This window comes from Heterodontus francisci, chromosome 9, assembly GCF_036365525.1.
Source record: "Heterodontus francisci isolate sHetFra1 chromosome 9, sHetFra1.hap1, whole genome shotgun sequence".
NCBI classification, from domain to species: domain Eukaryota; kingdom Metazoa; phylum Chordata; class Chondrichthyes; order Heterodontiformes; family Heterodontidae; genus Heterodontus; species Heterodontus francisci.
Window position 1 is genome coordinate 108,638,219 of NC_090379.1, and position 20,258 is coordinate 108,658,476.

The 20,258-nt window shown below is 44.2% G+C and overlaps 1 protein-coding gene across 5 annotated transcripts in view; it reads right to left on the reverse strand.

The window, feature by feature from the left end:
- The window catches only part of LOC137373966 (regulator of microtubule dynamics protein 3-like), a 338,872-nt gene that overhangs the window by 281,529 nt on the left and 37,085 nt on the right, over positions 1-20,258 (reverse strand). For all 5 annotated transcript variants that reach the window (XM_068039654.1, XM_068039652.1, XM_068039653.1 and 2 more), the window contains one exon: positions 2,353-2,551. In XM_068039654.1, the coding sequence (XP_067895755.1) occupies positions 2,353-2,551 (199 nt within the window). The remainder of the gene's footprint in view (positions 1-2,352; positions 2,552-20,258) is intronic.

Consider the following 20,258-nt stretch of genomic DNA (forward strand, 5'->3'; position numbering starts at 1 on the left):
TCACCCATGCAGTCCAAAAAGAATTAGAGGAAACATTAGTCAAGAGGAGATATAAATGGCAACAGCAGAGCCATTACCAGCACCCAGTGTCTGAGAAAATGGGAGCAGTAGTTATGACCTGAAATTGTTGAACTCATTTTTGAGGCCTGAAGTTTGTAAAATGTCCAATCAAAAGACAAGGTGCTATTCCTCAAGTTTCCTCTGAGCTTCATTGGTACAGTGTAGGTGGTCAATGAAAGAGAGGTCAAAGTGCGATGGAGAATTAAAGTGGCAAGTGACTGGAAGCTCAGATTCATTTTTAACAGTTTTCTGTAATGCAATGAGCATGTTTGACTCAGTAGAGGTAGCAATTCAAAGGAAAAAATGATCATATTGTAAAACTTATGAAGATATGGCAACAGGCAATAATGAACTTGAGCTTTACAGCATTTATCTATTCCTTCTGAATCAATCAAGTACAGTAGATACATGATAAATGCATGCACTGCATTGCAGGATTAACAGTTTGCACCAGAAAGTGACAGTATGTAGACTGATGCCCACAACTCTTGACATTGTAAATTGCTGATTCAAGTCATAACATTATGGAAGGCATTAGACAGAAGCCAGGCATTTCCCAACAAGTCAAGCATACTGTCTAGCAGCTGACTGCACAAATCTGGACCAGACCTTTCATTCATACCCTTGGTCAAGGAAATGCATCGTATGGAGAGTCTTCAGAGAAGAATGAACAAAAATAAAAGATTTTTTTTTAAGTGTCAATGGCTCAGTCAGTAAGTTCATTATAAAATTGTGGAACTGATCCAAAAAGAATCTATGTTGAGTTAGCTGTACTCAGCAGGGGCAGCTGTTCATGTGCCACAATTCGTAACAGGGCTCCTGAACTAGAAAAAAATAGCTGGGATCCAAGTTCTCATCATGATCCAATAATTCAGACTACAAAGTTGCAAGTAGATGGAAGAGATAGGGGTCGGGCAAGGCTGAGATGTTCCCCATAACTGAATAGTCCAACAACATTCCATGTGTAAAGAATGGCGACTTGGACAAGGGATGCTGCCATCCAGTGAATTGTATGCCAACAGAGGTTAACACCTTCAGAGAGGAGATGGAAAAGAGAGAAAAAATAATAATTTTTGTATGATTTACCTAATGAAGGATTCAATGTATATCCTCCCTTGGATACAGGGATAGCAAAGGTTTATGAAAAATTCTCAAGTACTTCCTACACCCCTACCTTCCAATCATTTTCTCTCTCACTCCCTACATGCCTTCGATCAATGACTATTGTCCCACACTGCTATGCTTCCTCTATCAGTCAGGACAGCTTAGAAATCATATTTCACCATGGCTCCTACACATGCTTCTTTGTGTCAGACCTTTTCCAATACGGTCATCAACAGTTTTGTCTGTCCTTAAGATGAAGGTTCCCACTATCACAAACAAAGCTAGAGGCTGGCGCAGTTCACCCAGTAATGGTTAAATCCAAAATGGGTCACAACCTGGGTACAAATTGGGTCATCTTGTTAGAATAAAAGTCCAATACGCATTGCCAGCATTAACAGGACAACAGCTGTTCATTATTTTGCCACTCTAGGCCCAGTACCTACAAAATGCACAAAAATAATATTTTTACCATAGCAAAAATCTGGATGCTATAATTGGACACAGTGCCACTAGTGAGTGTCAAGGAATAGAAAACATTCACGTTCTCAATCCTGATCATTATCCAGTGGCTTCTGCTAAAAGGTGTGTCTCAACAGTGGGTGAGGAGAGGATTGAACACAGCAATGTTCAGTTGTGATCTCATCTATGGTTGAACAGCATACCAACATTTGATATCTAGGTCCAGACATGAAGAATGGTCACCTGGGGATTGACCTGACAGCTGTCAGGTCTTGTGGGGCCATTTTCCAGAAAGATTCAATGCACTTTGAAGAGGAGGAGGGAAAGAATAAGAAGGCAAGAAAAAGAAACATAATTTTGGTATCCACAAGCTATCAAATTTATCACGTTTGAATCGTGGCAAAGGCACACGCAAGAATTTTGAAAGCCTGGTGCTAACGTTGTAATGTCAACAGTTTCATGCTGGAATGGTATAGAACCATCCATAGCTGCTGACGACAGGAGGTTGATTCACAGACTTGTATTTCAACAGCATTTGGTTTATTGCCCAGCAGAGTCAGTTCAACTATGAAAAAAAGTCAATACCAGTCCATGTGAGATATTGATGGTAATCAGAAAAGTCTATAGACCACAATGTTCTATCTTTCTGGTTATGGGAGGAGAAGATGGGACTGAGTAGTGCGCAATCTGAAAAACAGCACGCAAAGATAGTTTTTAAAATAAACTTACCTTGGGTTTGTTATCCAAGAGCAACTTAAATCCTTTTGCTTTGTCTTCATCTGTGCCATCGTGCAGCTTGTCTGCTGTACATAAAAGTTGAGAGAATTCATCCAAACTTTCAGATGACTGGCATTTAATATCTGGTTTATTTTGATCTGCTGCCACTTCTTCACGGTCGTTATCTGACTCTGCATTAGCTGTAGTATATCTAGAGAGAGTATAGATGAATTATATAAACTAACAATACCACAGTTCTCACTTTGCTAGTGCCATGATTCCTACTTAAGATGCTTTCACACCCAACCTAAAAAATTAGCTTGCATGGTAGAACATCAAATTAGAACTCCAAAACACTTTGCTATGAATATTGGTTTGGCAAGAAAGTTTGGAAGTGTTAGATAACTTTGACCAGTGATTGTGTTCAAATTTTGAAATTCAAAAGTTAGGACACTTAACAGACAGCCAAGAGTAAATTCACATCAAGCAACAGATCGGGCGATTGTAACACTTAAAAAAATTGAATGTCTGGAAAAAAGAATATGCCCTAGATAGCGTGCGTCTGGGAGATAATGACATTGCCATGCTGCCCTTCACCCAGGTGGCAGAGATTGCAGATTTGGGAGGTTCAGCTGAAGAAGCTTTGATGAGTTGCTGCAGTGCATCTGATAGATAGTACACACTACTGCCTTGGTACAGCAATGGTGCAGAGAGGGGATGTTTAAGCCAGTGGAAGGAGTGATCAAGTGGATTGCTTTATCCTGGATGGTGTCAAGCTTCTTAAGAGTTGTTGGAACTGCAGAAATCCAGGCAAGTACAAAGTATTCCATGACAATCCTTGTGCCTTGGTGAGGCTTTGTTGAATCAGAATCAACCTTAATTACAACAGAATATCCAGCCTCTTACCTGCTCTAATGGCCACAGCATTTATGTGGCTGATCCTGTTCAGTTTTTATTTAATGGAGACCCTCCCAGGATGTTGATGGTTGGGGGCTTGGCAATGGTAATGTAACTGAATATTAAAGAGAGGTGGTTAGCCTCTCTTGTTGGAGATGGTCATTGCCTGACACTTAAGTGACAAGTAACATTTGTGCCACACAACAGTTTAAACCTGATACAAAAGCAAAATACTGTGAATACTGGAAATTTGAAACACATACAGAAAATGCTGTAAATACTCACTAGGTCAGGCACCATCCATGGAGACAGAAACAGAGTCAACGGCTCAGGTCAATTGCCTTTCACCAGAACTCCAGGAAATGAAGTTACACATTTTGGTGGTACCCAATTTGTTGGTTAATGGGAGGTGTTCTCAGTGTGACTTTCTGGTGATCACTTTTAACAATGGAAAGATACAGCTGCTATGGCTAGATTGGTGAGGACACAATTAAGTAGGTTAGAACCCGGTTTTGGTTTTCTCACCATCTGCCACAAACTCGGTCCAGCAGCTGTGCCCTTTAGGACTCGGCCAGTTCAGTCAGTGGTGGTACCAGTGATTCAACAGGGAGGAATACTGAATCAACAGATGAGGGAGGGGCAGCAGTAGATGACCATCAGTGGGAGGTTTCTTCATCCATGCTTGATTTGAAACTATGAAACTTCATGGGGTCTACAGTCAATGTTGAGGACTCCCCAATTGCAAGGGCTGACGCTCCTCCACTTCTTCCTTCTCAACCCCCTTACCTGCCTTACTCACAGTTGCACCCTCCTGTCCCTGACCACTGACCAAATCAGAAGACTCTATCCTAAGGGGTGTGACTCCACAAGCCACTGCACACCTCCCGCCGCCCAACCTGTATACATAGAAACATAGAAATATAGAAAATAGGAGCAGGAGTAGGCCATTCAAAAAAGATCGCGGCTGATCGTCTAATTCAGTACCCTGTTCCTGCTTTCTCCCCATATACCTTGATCCCTTTGGCATTAAGAAATATATCTATCGCCTTCTTGAATATATTTAATGACTTGTCCTCCACTGCCTTCTGCGGTAGAGAATTCCACAGGTTCACCACCCTCTGACTGAAGATATTTCTCCTCATTTCGGTTCTAAATGGGATACCCCGTATCCTGAGACTATGACCCCTGGTTCTGGACTCCCCAGCCATCGGGAATATCCTCCCTGCATCTAGCCTGTCTAGTCCTGTTAGAATTTTATAGGTTTCTATAAGATCCCCTCTCATTCTTCTAAACTCTAGTGAATATAGGCCTAGTCGACCCAATCTCTCCTCATACGTCAATCCTGCCATCCCAGGAATCAGTCTAGTAAATCTTCTTTGCACTCCCTCCATGGCAAGGACATCCGTCCTCAGATAAGGAGACCAAAACTGTACACAGCACTCCAGATGTGGTCTCACCAAGGGCCTGTATAACTGCAGTAAAACATCCTTGCTCCTGTACTCAAATCCTCCTGCAATGAAGGCCTTCATACTATTCGCCTTCCTAACTGGTTGCTGCACCTGAATGCTTGCTTTCAGCAACTGGTGTACAAGGACACCCAGATCTTGTTGCACCTCCCCCTTTCCCAATCTATCACCATTCAGATAATAATCTGCCTTTCTGTTTTTACAAAGTGGATAACCTCACATTTATCCATGTTATACTGCATCTGCCATGCATTTCCCACTTACCCAACTTGTCCAAATCACACTGCAGCCTCTTTGCATCCTCCTCACAGCTCACACTACCCCCCAGCTTTCTGTCATCTGCAAACTTGGAAATGTTACATTTAGTTCCCTCACCCAAGTCATTAATGTATATTGTGAATAGCTGGGGCCCAAGCACTGATCCCTGCGGTACCCCACTAGTCACTGCCTGCCACCCGGAAAAAGACCTGTTTATTCCTACTCTTTGTTTCCTGTCTGTCAACCAATTCTCAGTCCATGCCAATCCCATGTGCTTTAATTTTGCATACTAACTTCTTATGTGGGACCTTATCAAAAGTCTTCTGAAAATCCAAATACACCACATCCATTGGTTCTCCCTTATCTACTTGTTACATCCTCAAAAAACTCCAGTAGATTTGTTAAGCATGATTTCCCTTTCGTAAACCATGCTGACTTTGTCCAATCCTGTTCATGCTTTCCAGGTGTTCTGCTATCACATCCTTTCTAATGGAGTCTAGCATTTTCCCCACTACTGATGTGAGGCTAACTGGTCTGTAATTCCCTGTTTTTTCTCTCCCTCCTTTTTTAAATAGTGGGGTTACATTTGCCACCCTTCAATCCATAGGAACTGCTCCAGCGTCTACAGAATTTTGGAAGATGACCACCAATGCATCCACTATTTCCAGGGCCACTTGTTTTAGTACTCTGGAATGTAGATTATCAGGCCCTGGGGATTTGTCAGCATTAATTTTGCTAGCACTATTTTTTTTTTACTTATACTGATTTCCTTCAGTTCCTCCCTCGCATTAGACACTTGGTTCCCTAACATTTCTGGGAGGTTATTTGTGTCCTTCTTTGTGAAGACAGAAGTATGTGTTTAATTGTTCTGCCACTTCTTTGTTCCCCGTTATAATTTACCCCGTTTCTGACTGTAAGGGACCTACATTTGTCTTCACTCGGCTTTTTCTCTTCACATATTTATGGAAGATTTTACAGTCAATTTTTATGTTCCCCGCAAGCTTACTCTCATACTCTATTTTCCACTTCTTAATCAATCCCTTTGTCCTCCTTTGCTGAATTCTAAACTGCTCCCTATTCTCAGACTTGCTGCTTTTTCTGGCAATTTTATATGCCTCCTCTTTGGACCTAACATCCCTAATTTCTTTCGTAAGCCACCTTTCCGGTTTTATTTTTGCACGAGACAGGAATGAATAATTGTTGTAATTCATGCACACTTTCTTTAAATTGCCTGTTCACCGTCAACCCTGTTGATAAAGTTCCCCAATCTACAATAGCCAACTCGCGCCTCATACCTTCGTAGTTTTCTTTATTTAGATTCAGGACCCGAGTTTCAACTACTTCACGCTCTATCTTAATGAAGAGTTCTATCATGTTATGGTCGCTTCTCCCCAAGGGACCCCACACAAGATTGTTAATTAATCCTTTCTCATTGCACAATACCCAGTCTAGGACAGCCTGTTCTCTAGTTGCTTCCTCAATGTATTGGTCTAAAAAACCGTCATGTACACACTCCAGGAAATCCTCCTCCACAGTATTATTGTTAATTTAGTTTGACCAATCTATATGTAGATTAAAGTCACCCATGATTACAGTTGTACCTTTATTGCATGCGTCTCTAATTTCATGTTTAATGCCATCCCTTACATCTCCAATGTCTATAGGAGGGCCTATAGACAACCCCCACCAACATTTTCTGCCCCTTGGTGTTTCTTAGCTCCATCCATACAGATTCCATGATTTTCCGAGCCAATATCCTTCCTCACTATTGCATTGATTTCCTCCTTTACTAACAACGTTACCCCACCTCCTTTCCCTTTTGCCTGTCCTTCCTAAATATTGAATACCACTGGATGTTCAGTTCCCATCCTTGGTCACCTTGCAACCACGTTTCCGTAATCACAACTATATCATAACCGTTAATATCTATTTGCGCTGCTATGCCCCAATCTCTGATGGGTCTATCATGCCAGTGGGAATGGATACACCCAAGAATGGTGATGGAGGAGTATGTGATGTTGGCCGTTGAGTATAATTCTGGAACTATGAATTTGACAGGCCGTTACTTGACTAATTTGTGATACAACTATATCATAACCGTTAATATCTATTTGCGCTGCTATGCCCCAATCTCTGATGGGTCTATCATGCCAGTGGGAATGGATACACCCAAGAATGGTGATGGAGGAGTATGTGATGTTGGCCGTTGAGTATAATTCTGGAACTATGAATTTGACAGGCCGTTACTTGACTAATTTGTGATACAGCTCTCCCAACATTGGCATCAGCCCTCAGATGTTAGTGAGGAGAACATTTCAACTGGGTTGGGTGTTCCTTTGTCATGTCCTGATTCAGTACCACAGACGCACCCAAGTGGTCCATTCGGATTTGATCTTTTCTTCCTTTGTAGCATTTTTAATACAGTTCAGAAGGTAGTTAAGAGTCAACCACGTTGGTGTGAAACTGGAGTTACACATAGACGAGGTTTCCTTCATTAAAGGATACTAGTGAGACGATTTTCACAACAATCTTACAGTTTTCATGGTTACTTTTAACTTTTTTTATAAATTAAATTCGAATTCTCAATTTGCCATAGTAGCATTTGAACTCTCAATCTCTAGATTGCCAGCCCAGTAACACAATCACTATGCTACTGTACCCGGTCACTGGATTGTTTATTGCCCTCAGCGGCAAGGGCATGACTGAATTATTTCAAAACATCATTTGTCCATTAACAGTCATACAGTCATTTACAGCACAGGAGGCGGCCATTTGGCCCATCAAGTCCATGCCAGTTTTCCACGGAGCTATGCAATCACTCCCCAGCTCAATCCCCATAGCTTATAACCTGTGGTATACCTTGACAATGGACGCTAGATACAGCCATGCATTGCTCCTGATGATCACATCTAGGACAGTGCTATTACAACTATGGAATTTAGCTCTTGCTACTTATATCAGTGACAATCACATCCATAACTGTGCTTTATGCCACATATGTTCATTACTGAAACAAGGCGTTTTGTTTACTGGTACGCACTGCCTTGCATCAAGTCTTGATGTTTCCAGGGAAGATGAACTAAGTGTTGACATATCAGGACTGCATTATACTGTTAGGAACTGCTGAAAATGAACATACGAACATACACATGAACATACGAATTAGGAGCAGGAGTAGGCCACTCGGCCCTGCTCCGCCATTCAATAAGTTCATGGCTGAACTGATTACTCCACATTTCCACCCACCTCCGATAACTCTTCACACCCTTATCAAGAATTTATCTACCTCTGCCTTAAAAATATTCAAAGACTCTGCTTCCAGCGCCTTTTGAGGAAGATAATTCCAAAGACTCACGACCCGCAGAGGAAATTTTCCTCATCTGTCTTAAATGGGCGACCCCTTATTTTTAAACAGTGACCCCTAGTTCAAGATTCTCCCACAAGGGGAAGCATCCTTTCCACATCCACCCTGTGAAGACCCCTCAGGATCTTATGTTTCAATCAAGCCGCCTCTTACTCTTCTAAATTCCAGCGGATACAAGCCTAGCCTGTCCACTCTTTCCTCGTAAGACAGCCCATCCAGGTATTAGTCTAATAAACATTCTTTGTACTGCCTCTAATGCATTTACATCCTTCCTTAAATAAGGAGACCAGTACTGTACACAATACTCCAGATGTGGTTGCACCAATGCCTTGTATAACTGAAGCATAACCTCCCTACTTTTGTATTCAATTCCCCTTGCGATAAACAAGAACATTCTATTAGCTTTCCTAATTACTTGCTGTACCTGCACACTAACCTTTTGAGATTCATGCACCAGTTCCCTCTGCATCTCAGAGCTCTGCAATCTCTCAGCTTCTTTTTTATTCTTCCTGCCGAAGTGGACAATTTCACACTTTCCCACATTATATTCTATTTGCTAGGTCTTTGCCCACTCACTTAACCTATCTATATCCCTTTGTAGCCCCCTTACGTCCTCTTCACAAGTTACTTTTCTACCTATTTTTTCTGTCATCAGCAAATTTAGCAACCATACCTCCGGTCCCTTCATCTAAGTCATTATATAAATTGTAAAAAGTTGAGGCCCCAGCACAGATCCCTGTGGCACACCACTCGTTACATCTTGCCAACCAGAAATTAACCTTTTATGCCTACTCTTGTTTCATGTTAGCTAGCCAATCTTCTATCCATGCCAATATGTTACCCGCTACACCCTGAGCTTTTATTTGCTGCAGTAACCTTTGATGCGGCACCTTCTGGAAATCTAAGTACAATACATCCACCGGTTCTACTTTATCCACAGCACATGTAACTCCCTCAAAGAATTCCAATAAATTGGTTAAACATGATTTCCCTTTCACAAAATCATGTTGGCTCTGCCTGATTACCTTGATTTTTTCTAAATTCCTTGCTATATCATTAATAATAGCTTCCAACATTTTCCTTATGACAGATGTTAAGCTAACTGGCCTGTAGCTTCCTGCTTTCTGTCTCCCTCCATTTTTGAATAAACGAGTTACATTCGCTATTTTCCAATCTAATGGAACCTTCCCCGAATCTAAGGAATTTTGGAAAATTAAAACTAACGCATCAACTATTTCACTAGCCACTTCTTTTAACACCCTAGGATGAAGTCCATCAGGACCCGGGGACCTTTAACCCCTAGCTCCAATAATTTGTTCAGAACTACTTCCCTGGTGATTGTAATTTTCTTGAGTTCCTCCCTCTCTTCCATTTCCTGACTACAGCCAATACTGGAATGTTATTTTTTATCCTTAATAGTGAAGACCGATGCAAAGTATCTGTTCAATTCTTCTGCCATCTCCCTATTATCCATTATTAATTCCCCAAACTCACTTTCTGTAGGACCAACGCTCACTTTGTTAACTCTTTTCTTTTTAAAATATCTACAGAAACTCTTAATATCTGTCTTTATATTTCTAGCTAGCTTTCTCTCATACTCTAATTTTACCTTCCTTATCAATCTTTTAGTCATTCTTTGCTGTTTTTTTATATTTTGTCCAATCTTCTGACCTGCCTCCCACCTTTGTGCAATTATAGACTTTTTAAGTTAACCACGGATGGCGGGTCCCACCTTTGGAATTTTTCTTTCTCATTGAAATGTATCTATTCTGTGTATTCTGAAATATCCCCTTAAATGTCTGCCACTGCATCTCTAATGACCTATCCCTTAACCTAATTTGCCCATTCACTTTAGCTAGCTCTGCTTTCATTGCCTCATAATTGCCCTTATCTATGTTTAAAATACTAGTCTTGGACCCATTCTTCTCTCCCTCAAACTGAATGTAAAATTCAATCAATCATATTATGATCGCTGCTACCTAGGGACGCCTTAACTATGAGGTCACTAATTAATCCGATCTCATTGCACAATACCAGGTATAGTATAGCCTGCTCTCTGGTTGGCTCCAGACATACTGTTCCAAGAAATTATTCCAACAACATTCTATGTACTCCTCATCTAGGCTACCTCTGCCCATCTAATTCCTCCAGTCTGTATGTAGATTAAAATCCCACACAATTATCGCTGTACCTTTCTGTCAAGCTGCCATTATTTCTTCCTTTATACTTCATCCTGCAGTGTGGTTAATGTTTGGTGGCCTGTACACTACTCCCACAAGTGACTTCTTGCCTTTATGATTTCTCATCTCTACCCAAACTGCTTCTACATCCTGGACTCCTGAACTTAGGTCATCCCTCTCTATTGCGCTAACACTATTAATTAACAGAGCTACCCCTCCACCTTTTCCTCACTTCCTGTCCTTCCTAAATACCATGTACCCTTCAATATTCAGGTCTCAATCTATGTCGTCCTGCAGCCATGTCTCTGTAATGGCTATCAGATCGTAATTATTTCTATTTGTGCTCTCAGTCGTCTGTTTTGTTTCACCTGCTACGTGCATTCAGATACACAGCCTTTAGTTTTGTCCTTTTATTATTTTTGTAACCTCTAGCCTTATCTGTTGATTTACTATTAATGACCTTTCTTAACTTCATCCTGGCTTTGCACATGGAGGACTCCAGGGCTCTTGCATGCTACACCATAAGAAATCATCTCAACTTTGTTGTACTGAAGGAGTTCAGTGTGGGGAAAAAAATAGTATTAACCCTTACCCTTGTAAGGAAGGATGAAAGGCATTAAAAAAAACACTGGAACATCCAAAGGCACATGTCGCTGAGATCTCTCGACCAAAGCTTCCAAGTTAATTACCAATTTGAACTGAGTTATTTTCCTCAATGTCTAGACTGGGAAAGGACGGGATGAAAAATGGTCAAAGTTCCTGATCAGCATCCAGTGTGAACACTGGATGCCCTGTCATGATCAGCGAGTCTACCAACACCCATTTCCTGTGCTCACTTATGAAGAGTAGCATTTCCAAACAGATACTGAAGAGTGTGTAGTGCTTGCTGAACAGTGGTCAGAAGTAAGTGCCTTCAGGAGAGGAAAAAAACTGAGACAAAATAGCCAAGGCCAAGATATTCAGCTGGATAAGTTAATCAGAAGAAAGGTTGTTCTGCTCCTAAAAAAATTTTGGTGGTCTTACCTAGTTGGATACCTTGTCCTTAGCTACACATTTTGGCCTTTGAAGATTGAGGAAGACAAGCATCAAACATTTAGGTCAACTATTTGAGGGAAAGGAAACTGAAAAGACTGGTTGGTTTCCATGCAATTGCAACAAGGATTTAAAAAAAAAATCTTTTCCTTCAGTCTAAACATTTTTTTGAAGAACTAAATCAGGGGTGGCCATCCAACAATGCTTGAGCCAGAAGAAAGAAAATGCATTCCAAAGAGCTGTATGTTTCACATACAGTACACTAGCATTCACACTGACATCGCTTTTGCAACCACAACTACATCATGTACACAATTCAAGACATTTCAAACTAGTGTGCCCCGGCATACTTTGTTGCCAACCACGTCCCTGAAACCAACTGGTTTCTCATGAGCTACACGTGGTGCTGTTGATGAGGCATAACATTTACAAGTTCCTCCCTCCTTTCTCTCAACCAATGGCAACAATTTCCTGCTCCAAAGCTCTGATCATACACTCCATCAGAGGCCTGTGCAATTTAAAGGGCTGAATTTTCATGTTTGGTGCAGGAAACAGAAGGCGGGAATGCTTCTGGATCCTGAACCTACCAGGGGCAGGGCGGTGGGAGCAGATTAAGCTAACTATTTTCTCAGGGGCAATCTCTTAACTGGATTGGAGTTGGGTTCGGCAGCCAATTAGAGGCTGCAGGGGTGGGAATGGAGGCAGGCCAGATCAAGTACAAGCCTGACTTAAACTCCCCACGGCAGCCGCTGTATGAGTCTTCAGGAAGCAAACAGAAGATTGCTGTTGAGCCTTGGCCTCAGTTCTCGAATAAATGACCTGGAAGTGATGCTTGAGGCCATGAGGGAGAGAAGGGACGTCCTCTTCCCAAAGGATGGCAGAGGGGGCCACCCACCCAGACTAAGCAGGCCTAGGGTGGATATAGCAGCCACTGTCAACAGCAGAAATGATATCAGAAGATTCTGAATTCAGTGCCCTAAACAGTTCAATGACCTCCTCTGCTCTGGCAAGCGGAGTGCAACCCCCAATCCTCAGACAGGCCTCTGGGCTTCCACCCTCCAGCAGACACACCACCTGAGGACCCTCAGGGCACATGCTGTTCCTGAACATGGGAAAGGTGTGTGCCTAGGGCACTTACTCAACCCTCAGAATGGCTCATAACCATGGTGCTGCTGAGGTCCTGTCACCACTGCAACGTGTACTTCTAATGGATAGGGGCAGATGTGATTGGCCACAAAGGACAGCAGTGCTTCATTTTACTCTCTTTTGTCCTTGCAGGAGAAATGAGCACATAATGCCTCGGAAAAGGCATAAACAGCGGTGGGGTATCATACTTCAAGAGGATATCAATGGACGACTGAGCGATGGAAACAGCTGGGATCCCGGACGAGGAGGAAGTAGGCCCTTGCAAGATGGGAACTCATGGTGCAGATAGTGATTACAGAGGGCGAAGTACTGATTAGGTGGGTGTAGTTTATGCCACCCCATCAGGTCGCATGCCAAGCATTGAGTTGCCTCAATATTGCAGTGGTTTCTGTTCTCCTAGGCTACTTCTCATGATCTCTTATGTCTCCCACAGATGCAAACGTCCACCCAACGACACCCTCTCCCTCCGCTGCTTCAGAAGTTCATCTCGAAACCAAAGAGGAAACATCACACCTGACAAGTTCACCGGACAGCAGTGCAGATACTCTCACATCCGTGGGTCCTGGCACACGTTTAGACAGGGTGGTACTGGATGAGGAGCACGATACAAGTGTGCAGGAGGATGTGCTAGAGGCAGAGGCAGCTATGGGCAGTTCCCCTTGGAGGAGAACAGACACAGCTCTGCTCAGCTGGGCACAAATGCAGAGCCTCAGGAGTCACAAGAAAGCAAGCTCTACCTAGAACAGCAGTCGGAGATGTGCTCCCACATGTCAAAGTTCCCTGGGGCAGTTCAGGGTCATGGCTGAGGATGGAGAAGTCTCATGTGCACCACCATAGCTCAGGGCTACGAGCGCATGAGATCCTCCATAGAGCAAGAGTGGCCAATCTCATGGAGAGCCATATGCGGCATCATTCTCAGAAGCAGCACACCAACATGCACAGGATACATGCCATCTTGTAGCCCAGAGTGGTCAGTAGCGCAGAGATGTTTGCAGTGGATGTCCCAGCTATCCGGTGCCACCTCTCATGGGGTGCCTTTATCATCCTCAGCCTCCTTGGTTCCTCTGACTGTGCAGCAGGCCCAAGCAATGGAAGCTCGCCCTGCAATGATGCAGGTGCAGCAGCGTTTGGAGATCCTCCACAGACACCTTCATGGACAGGATGACTGCCGTGCGTATCTCAGCCGCAGGCAGAGACAAATGAGCAGGCTGCTTCCGCCTCCTCGGAGGCCACAAGGGGAGCACTGCGTTGGAGTGGCCGAGTGCAGAGGCCACCGTGTTGCATGGAGAACTCAGTGGGTCACCAGCATGTCTTTTTGATGTCTCTGGTTCCCTTTCTTATCACTATATAAATAATGACATTTCAAAGCACACATTTGAGTCTCCTTTTATTGCTGGCATGGCAGGAAAAGTGGTATGAGGTGGTAAAGGAGATCAAGGGTTTGTACACTGTGAGGGCAAAGGCTCTGGGCAGATGTACATCCTTCATTGGCGCTAAGAGTTTAGATATTTAAGGCTGTGTCTTCAATGGATGTGAGAGCACAGGTACTTCAAAGTAACTTGCATCCTATGCCCTTTATCCTGGGTCAAATGTTGAAACGTTTCTGAATCAAATGATCCCTGGAATTTGTGGCATCATGACAAGACATTTGCACCACGCGCTGTGCCCAGCCATCTCCTTGTACAGTTGGATACGTCGGTATGCCTCTCCTGTCCCTCCACTGCCCATTCCTCCTCCTCTCCCACCTCCGACTTCTCTTCCTCCAATGTGCTATCTCGTTCCAGAGTCTCACCTTCCTCAAGGACCACAACTTTCTGGAAGGTCATGTTATGGAGAGTGCAGCAAACCACCACAATGAGCGAGACCCTTGCAGGAGCGTATTGGAGTATGCCATCTGACCGGTCCAGGCACCGGAATCACTTCAGAAGCTGATGGTCTGCTTAATGGCTCTCTTAATGAGTAGATGGCTTTGATTATGTTGCCTGTGTTGTGGGCTCTTGTAGAGGGGTGAGCAGCCATCCCTTCTCCCTTAGGATCCATCCATATAGTTTGGGGGGGTGGAGTGAAGATCTGCAGTAGCTTGGACTGCCAGAGAATGAAGCAGTTATGAACAGCTGACAGGAAAGTGAGCTCTTGTTGTGGTCACAGACCAGCTGAACGTTGAGGGAGTGGAAGCCCTTCTTATTGATGAATTTTACTGGGTGGTCACTGGCTGCCTTGATAGGTTTGTGGGTGCAATCACTGATGCTCTGCACTTGGTGGAATCTAGCGATGGCAATGAAACCCACTGGCCCCTGTCCCTATAAGACCCAATATGTTGTGAAATGAATGCACTGTCCAGGCCAGGCAAATAGGGCACCAGTGACCTGCAGAGTGCAGTGGCTAGCTGTAATTTGCAAGATGCTACTAAGTTCTGCGGCAGATCCTTGGAAGGAGGTGAAGACGTGGAAGGTCACAGTGACTTTGACATCTACTGGCTGGGCATGGGGGCCAGTATTGCAAGAGTGGAGGTCTTCAGTGGTAGATCCGATGCGGAGGGAATGGCCTCCCTGTCTTTCCTGCCCCTGGTCCCTCTCCTCTACCCCCACCAATGCCCAGAGCTCCATCCTTCTTGCAGAGAGTGTTACTCCTTATCACTACTGGGCCCAAAATCCAAGAATTGTACCCCCATTGCCAGCTGCTACCTTCTTTGAGCTTAGTTGGTTGCCCAGTTGTCCTTGGCTGCCTTGCCCCCTGCTCTTCTGGCCCAGTGATGCCAGGAGTGTGTTGACCTACTGCACTGCCTGAGCACTGACTGCCCACTCTCCCGACCACCTGTCCAGCACCAAGAGCACCTGTCTTCCAATGGCTGAGTCTCTCTCTCTCTCTGCGCTTTTGAAACTTTTATGATGCTAGGGTATTTCACTGTGGCAGCCATGACTGGCTCCCAACTGTGTACCTATCTCCCTTCACGTGGTCGGCCCCAGGTAGCTCGTGCAGCCTGTGTGGCCTTGTGAAACTTTCAACTTCCCCCATTAACAAGCTCTTAATGAGCTCATCTGGTTACAGCACAGAAGGAGGCCATTCAGCCTGTGATGTCCATGCCAGCTCTCTGAAAGAGAAACTTACCAATGCCTACTCTCCTGCCTTTTTCCCATAGCCCTGCAAATTTTTTCTCCAGATAATTATCCAATTCTCTTTTGAAGGCCTTGATTGAATCTGCCTCCACCACACTTTCAGGCACTGCATTCCAGATCTTAACCACTTGATGTGTAAAAAAAAGCATTTCCTCATGTTGCCTCTAGTTCTTTTGCCAATCATCTTAAATCAGTGTCCTCTGGTTCAGGATCCTTAAACTAATGGGAACAGTTTGTTCCTATCGATCCTGTCCAGACCCCTCATGATTTTGAACACTTTTATCACATCTCCTCTTAATCTTCTCTTCTCCAAGGAGAGCAGCCCCAGCTTCTCCAACCAATCCACATAACTGAAGTTCCTCATCCCTAGAACCAACTATTTATTTATTTATTCAGAGATACAGCACTGAAACAGGCCCTTCGGCCCACCGAGTCTGGGCCGACCATCAACCACCCATTTATACTTCTTTTTCTTTTGGGCCTCCTTATCTCGAGAGACAATGGATACGCGCCTGGAGGTGGTCAGTGGTTTGTGAAGCAGCGCCTGGAGTGGCTATAAAGGCCAATTCTGGAGTGACAGGCTCTTCCACAGGTGCTGCAGAGAAATTTGTTTGTTGGGGCTGTTGCACAGTTGGCTCTCCCCTTGCGCCTCTGTCTTTTTTCCTGCCAACTACTAAATTACCCATTTATACTAATCCTCCATTAATCCCATATTCCTGCCACATCCCCACCTTCCCTCAATTCTCCTATCACCAACCTATACTAGGGGCAATTTATAATGGCCAATTTACCTATCAACCTGCAAGTCTTTGGCGGTGGGAGGAAACCGGAGCACCCGGCGAAAACCCACACGGTCACAGGGAGAACTTGCAAACTCCGCACAGGCAGAACCCAGAATTGAACCCGGGTCGCTGGAGCTGTGAAGCTGTGGTGCTAACCACTGCGCCACAAGATTCTTATGAATCTTTACTGCACCCGCTCTCATGCCTTAACACCCTTCATGAAGAGTGGTAGCCAGAACTGGACACCTCCAGTTGAGGCCGAAGCAGCATTTTATACAGGTTTATCATAACTTTTTTGTTTTGTACTCTATGCCCCCATTTATAAAGCCCAGGATTTTGTATGCTTTATTACCCACTTTCTCAACCTGCCCTGCCACTTTCAATGATTTGTGCACATAAAAGCAGGCAAGTTATGCCAAACCTTTATAAAGCTCTGATTAGGCCCCAATTGGAGTACTTTGTCCAGTTTTGGTCACCACACTTCAGGAAGGATGTGAGGGTCCTTGAGAGGGTGCAGAGCAGATTTGCCAGAATGGTTCCAGGGATGGAGGATTTTAGTTACAAGGTTGGGTTGGAAAAGCTGGGTTTGTTCTCCTTAAAACAGAGGAGATTGAGGAGAGATTTCACAGAAGTGTATAAGATTATGACAGGCTTAGATAAGTTAGACAAGGAAAAACAGTTCCCATTCACAAATAGTACTCGGACTAGGGGACACGAGGCGGAACATGCAGGGGGAACATGAGGAAACTCTTTTTTTTTTTTTACATAACAGGTGGTAATGACCTGGAACACTCTGCCCACAAGGGTTGTGGAAGTGGAGACAATGACTTCAAGAGGAAGGTGGATGGCCACCTGTGAGAAAGAGACTCGCAGGGCTACAGGGATTGAGGCAGGGAGTGGGACGGACTGGATAACGCAGTGGAGAGCCGACATGGACTCTATGGGCTGAATGGCTTCCTTCTGTGCCGTAAATGACTGACTTATCAATCCGTTCCCCCAACATGTTTATGTCCTCTTGAAGTTTATCACTATCCTCCTCACAGTTCACAATATTTCCAAGTTTTGTGTCATCCGCAAATTTTAAAATTATGCCCTGTACATTCAAGTCTAGGTCATTAATATAGATCAAGAAAAGCAGGGGTCATAACATCGAACCCTGGGGAATCCCACTATACACCTTCCTCCAGTCTGAAAAGTAACCATTCACCACCACTCTCTGTTTCCTGCCACTCAGCGAATGTCTCGACTGTCCCTTTTATTCCATGGGCACTAACTTTGCTGACAAGCCTGTTACGTGGCACTTTATCAAATGCCTTTTTGAAAGTCCATGGACACCACATCAAATGCATTACCCTCATCAACCCTCTCTGTTAGTTCTTCATAAAACGCAAGCAAATTAGTTAAACACGATTTGTCCTTAATAAATCCATGCTGGCTTTCCCTAATTAATCCACATCTGTCCAAGTGATTATTAATGTTTTCCCAAATTATCGTTTCTAAAAGCTTTCCCACCACGGAGGTTAAACTAACTGGCCTGTAGGTCCTGGGCATATCCTTACACCCTTTTTTGAACAAGGGTGTAACATTTGCAATTCTCCAGTCCTCTGGCACCACCCCTGTGGAGGATTAGAAGATATGGCCAGTGTCTCCGCCATTTCCTCCCTTGCTTCCCTCATCCCTTGGATGCATCTCATCTGGTCCTGGTGACTTATCAACATTAAGTACAGCCAGCCTATCTAATATTTCCTCTTGATTTTTAGCCTATTCACTATCTGAAATAGCTCCTCTTTTACTATGACTTGGGCAACATCATCTTCCATGTTAAAGACATGTACAGTGCTCATTTAGTATGTCAGCTATGCCTCCCGCCTCCATGTGTAAATCCCCATTTAGGTCCTAATCAGCCCCACTCCTCCATTTACCACTCTTTTACTATTTATTGCCTATAAAAGACAGTACGCAAACACTAAGTATCACTACGTGCTGAAGTTCTATCTGTCCTCAGTGTTGCGAAGGATGAGTCTGGTCACACTGCTGCAGAACGCTCCATTTAGATGGACCGTCCCGCATCACGCGTCCCTCATGTAAAAGTTTGTGCAGAAAAACACCTTTGACCACAAATCCACCAGGCAGTGGTCCACACGTACTGTCCTCGAGGCCCTGCGGGAAAAGGAGATGGTCGATGCTGTCGTATGGTTCCTTGAGCAGACTGTCAAACGTATTTGGCAGAATGCCTCATCATCAGAACTTTCAAACAAGCACCAAGACGTCCTCCCCGTCAGATCCTTCCGGCATGCCGAGAGTTTCACTGTCTCCACACACTGCCCCCAAGGCGGCTGCGGTATGGAAGAGACCGTCGTCCACCTCCTTCTGGAATGTGCCTTTGCAAAGCAGGTCTGGAAAGAGATGTCGTGGTTTTTGTCGAGGTTCAACCCGAGCAGCTCCGTAACGCAAGGCTCAGTGCTCTATGGTGTTCCCAGGGACGCACATCAAGATAAACATCAACTGTTGCTGGAGGACCATCAACCCAGTGAAAGATGCTCTTTGGTCTGCCCAAAACTTGCTGGTCTTCCAGTGCAAAGAGTTGTCCACGACCAAGTGTTGCAGACTGGCACATTCCAAAGTCGAAGGACTACGTGCTGAGGGACGCACTGAAGCCTGGGGCAGCCGCCGCAAAGGCTCAATGGGGAAAAGCCACTCTGTAAGGTCCTCCCACCATAGTATAGCGAGGGGCTGGAAACCTGCAAAACCCCTCGGGCTGCATGCACCAGAGAATATTTTTGGTATTGTCACGGAACCATATTTTTTTTTCATTGGATTAAAACAGTGTGCCTTTAAAACAGGGAGAAGCTTTTGGATTTCTGAGGCATAGTGTGCCAGCTGCATTTTGTTACTTAGGCCACACAGGAGAGAGAGGTCACATGGTGTAATGTTTCGATTTGACTGTGTGTAAAACTGGCAAAAACCAGTTTGCTTTGAGAGCCACCAGCGAGGTGTGCTACTGAAAAGAGATGTTTATTCTCTCTCAGCAGAAATTCTACAAAGAGCTACAGGCCAAGTTAATTACCTAAGGAGAAAAAAAGCCCTTTTTCTTTTTAAAAAGAGACCATTTGTATTGCTGAAGGTAGGAAAACTCCTTTTCTTTACTTCCAAGCCAGGATGTAGTTGCTTCAAGATTGAATTTCTCTTGACTGATTGCGTTTGCTGGAATTCGCAGTAAAGCTTCAACTGAGACACTGTCGATTTTAAAATTCAAGTTGACCTATTGCTGTGCTCATCATTGAAAGAACCGTTTGATGCCTGCTACAGCTGAAGTGTTTTGAATGCCTATCTACTGAAGGACTGTTTCATCAAATCTGTGTGAAGATGTCAACAGGCATTTGATTATTTTCACACTAGGATACCTAGGCTTCCACTGCTATGTTCAGACTGGCCAAGAGAGTGTGGGAAAATGGCGCACTGACACGGAACACAAAAGTCCGAGTGTATCAGGCCTGTGTCCTCAGTACCTTGCTCTACGGCAGCGAGGCCTGGACAACGTATGCCAGCCAAGAGCGACGTCTCAATTCATTCCATCTTCGCTGCCTTCGGAGAATACTTGGCATCAGGTGGCAGGACTATATCTCCAACACAGAAGTCCTTGAAGCGGCCAACATCCCCAGCTTATACACACTACT